This window comes from Mandrillus leucophaeus, unplaced genomic scaffold (genome assembly GCF_000951045.1).
Source record: "Mandrillus leucophaeus isolate KB7577 unplaced genomic scaffold, Mleu.le_1.0 Scaffold88, whole genome shotgun sequence".
In the NCBI taxonomy this organism is placed as follows: domain Eukaryota; kingdom Metazoa; phylum Chordata; class Mammalia; order Primates; family Cercopithecidae; genus Mandrillus; species Mandrillus leucophaeus.
Genome location: NW_012109585.1, coordinates 3,253,297 through 3,256,285, shown reverse-complemented (window position 1 = coordinate 3,256,285; position 2,989 = coordinate 3,253,297). Strand labels below are relative to the sequence as shown.

General features: G+C 46.9%; 1 protein-coding gene across 1 annotated transcript in view; it reads left to right on the top strand.

The window, feature by feature from the left end:
* The window catches only part of CATSPER3 (cation channel, sperm associated 3), a 48,382-nt gene that overhangs the window by 39,923 nt on the left and 5,470 nt on the right, over window positions 1-2,989 (top strand). The window contains exon 3 of the mRNA XM_011969199.1: window positions 1,212-1,451. Coding sequence (XP_011824589.1) covers window positions 1,212-1,451 — 240 coding nt within the window. The remainder of the gene's footprint in view (window positions 1-1,211; window positions 1,452-2,989) is intronic.

The following is a 2,989-nucleotide window of genomic DNA, read 5'->3' as shown; positions in this document are numbered from 1 at the left end:
ACGTATTTTGGGCTACATGTGATAACTTGATACATTCATATAATCAAATCAGGATAATTGCCTTAAATATTTATCTTTTTCTTATGCTAGGAACATTTGAATTATTCTCTTCTAGTTATCTTGAAATGCACAATAGATTGATGTTAACTATAGTCACTTCATTGATCTATTGAACATTAAGTCTTATTTCTTCTCAGTGTATATTTGTGACCATTAACCAACCTCTCTTCATCCCCTGCCCTTCCTGGCCTCTGGTAACCACCAGTCTACTCTTTATCTTCATGAGATCCACTTTTTTAGCTCCCACAGATGAGTGAGAACATGTGATATTTGTCCTTCTGTGTTTGGTTGCTTCCATCTTTTCTAAAATAGCTGCTAGGACTGCCTCTTCTCCTCCAACCTGGTGAGTCCCTTTATCTCCTTTGGCTGGTTTATTTTCCTTCCTGCCTGACATTATATTCTATATACATTTGTTCCAGCATTTATTTCTGTCTCTCCTACTAGACTGTAAGCTTCCTGGGGGCTGGACATTTTCTGTCTTACTCATTGTTGCATTTCCCAGTGCCTAAAATGATGTTTGCTTGGTACAGGGTGGGTGCTCAATCACAGCTCTTCCAGTGAGTGAATGGAATTGCGTGATAGTCAAGATGTGATGGGAAGGAAACACTTAGATGACACAAAGAGTACTTCTTGGTAAAAGCAAAGCCATTAGAGTTGTAGATGCATGAAAAGAATTTGAAGAAGATTGGTTCATAAACTAAAAGAATATTCTTCAGAAACAGATTGAATATGTATGATTAAGTTAATAGATTAAACAGAAGTAGATATCTGTGTATTTCATCTATATTCCTAAAAGTTTGTATATTCAGGTTGGTCAGAAAACTCTCGGGACCTTCCCTTGGGAAACCTTATATTCAGATTGAGTTGCAGTATGCTAGAGCCTATACAGTCATTCCGTCTGCCAGGCAGTCGTTCCCAAGTACCCAGGGTCACACCCAGCCCCAGGCATAGGGCCACGGGGTAGGAAGGACAGAGAAGGGGAAGGGAGTCAGGCACACTAAGTGTCCGCTGTGTGCCAGGAACTCTGCCTGGGTTTCTCTGTCACATGGGTGACTTAGGAGCACCCCTTCCAGGGCTCAGGCAGGGAGCAGGCCAGAGCTCTAGGGCTGTGCAGCTCGGTCTGACTTCTCCAACCTTTGCTACCCCTGTAGCTCTCGGAGATCTTCTTTGTGTCCATCTGCACATCTGAGTTGTCCATGAAGCTCTATGTGGACCCCATCAATTACTGGAAGAACGGCTACAACGTGCTGGATGTGATCGTTATGATCATTATGCTTCTCCCCTATACCGTCCGCGAGCTCATGGGCAGACAGTTCAGTTACGTGCATATCGCTGATGGCATGCAGTCCCTGCGCATCCTCAAGCTTATCGGCTATAGCCGGGGCATCCGGGTGAGTGCGCTGGGGGTGCCATGGTGCTGGGAGGGCAGGCTGTAGGCCCATTTGCCCCGAAGGCCCTAAGGAAATAATGACTGTACTACCATCTTCCAGTTGAGTCCAACGTGTGTGGCAGGTTGATCTTTACCAATATTATCTCATTTACTCTTAAAACAATTCTAAGAATGGTATTATTAGCTCCATTTTACAGATGAAGAAATTGAGGTCACCCAGCAGTGAAATGTCAGAGTTGAGATTTGAAAGGTGTGTCTGACTCCAGAGGCCACATCTGAACTTTTCCTCTCTCTTGTGCTGCGAAGTGCCTGATTTTCTTATGCTACACATCCTTTGAACTACATACCCAGGACGCCTCAGCTTTTTGGTGGCCCAGGCCACTAGCTGCTTTCCCCAAATAGCTGAGAGTCTGCTGCTGTCTTGCTGGAAATAGTCTCTGTGCTTCTGTAAGGTGGCTCTGGAAGGGCTACTGCTGCTGAGAAGTCTTTCTGGGTTGCTGAAAACCATGGAGTGACCAACACTCCCTTGACTCAGAGGCTTCAGAAAGAACCTCAGGGCTGCCCCCCTGCCCTGAATCGTGCCCTCAGGCACTTGTCCTGTGCACAGTAGGTTCACCTAGCTCTGCACCCAGTGTTCATGCTTCTCCAGGCGGGGGCTGGTCTGGGTTCCTGTGTTCAGTCAGGGTGTGTTGACCTGTCCTGTCAGGGGCTGCCCCTCGCCTGGGCTTGGGTGGCTTGCTGTCTAGGGCCTGGCCCCACATTCTGGGAGCCCCAGGCCTGGGTAGAGAAGAGAAGGGGAGCGTTAGAGATCTCCCCTGCCATGCATACACCTTCGTTTGTTTCTTGCTGTCATGTAAGCAAGCGCTTGCCTGTGTGTGTCCCCTCTCAAACAACGCAATCCAGCCTGCCCTCTCCTTCTCTTCATGGCGAACCCTCTGGGGAAAAGTGTCTGTGCTTCCAGTCCCACTTCCCTCTCCATCATTTATGCCCGAGCTGCTTTCCCTACACTCCAGAATATCTAGCCTCTCTGAGGTTGCCAGCATCCTCCTGGTCTTCAAATCCAGTGGCCAATTCCCTTGGCATCCTTGTCACTCCTTTCTCTTGGTTTTCCTCCAGCCTGACTTGTCAGGAGTGTTTATCCTTTGCCTGGCTCATACACGCTGTTTTCTCAGGATGGTCCCTGAGTTCTCCTCCTCTGCTCCCTCTGCACATCCTCTCTGGGTGATCTTTTCCACTTTCCAGGACCCTCCACCTGCCTACCCCTCTCTCTTTGACCTTTAGACCCAACTGCACCCTGGGCATCTCACAGGCTTCTCAAATTTGATGTGTCTAAACTGAACTTGTCACTCACCCCCATCCCCAACCTCAAATCCCAAACCCTGGCTTCTCCTCCAGTTCTTTCTTTCTTTTCTTTCTTTCTTTCCTTCTTTCTTTCTTTCCTTCCTTCCTTCTTTCTTTCTTTCTTTCTTTCTTTCTTTCTTTCTTTCTTTCTTTCTTTCTTTCTTTCTTTCTTTCTTTCTTTCTTTCTTTCTTTCTTTC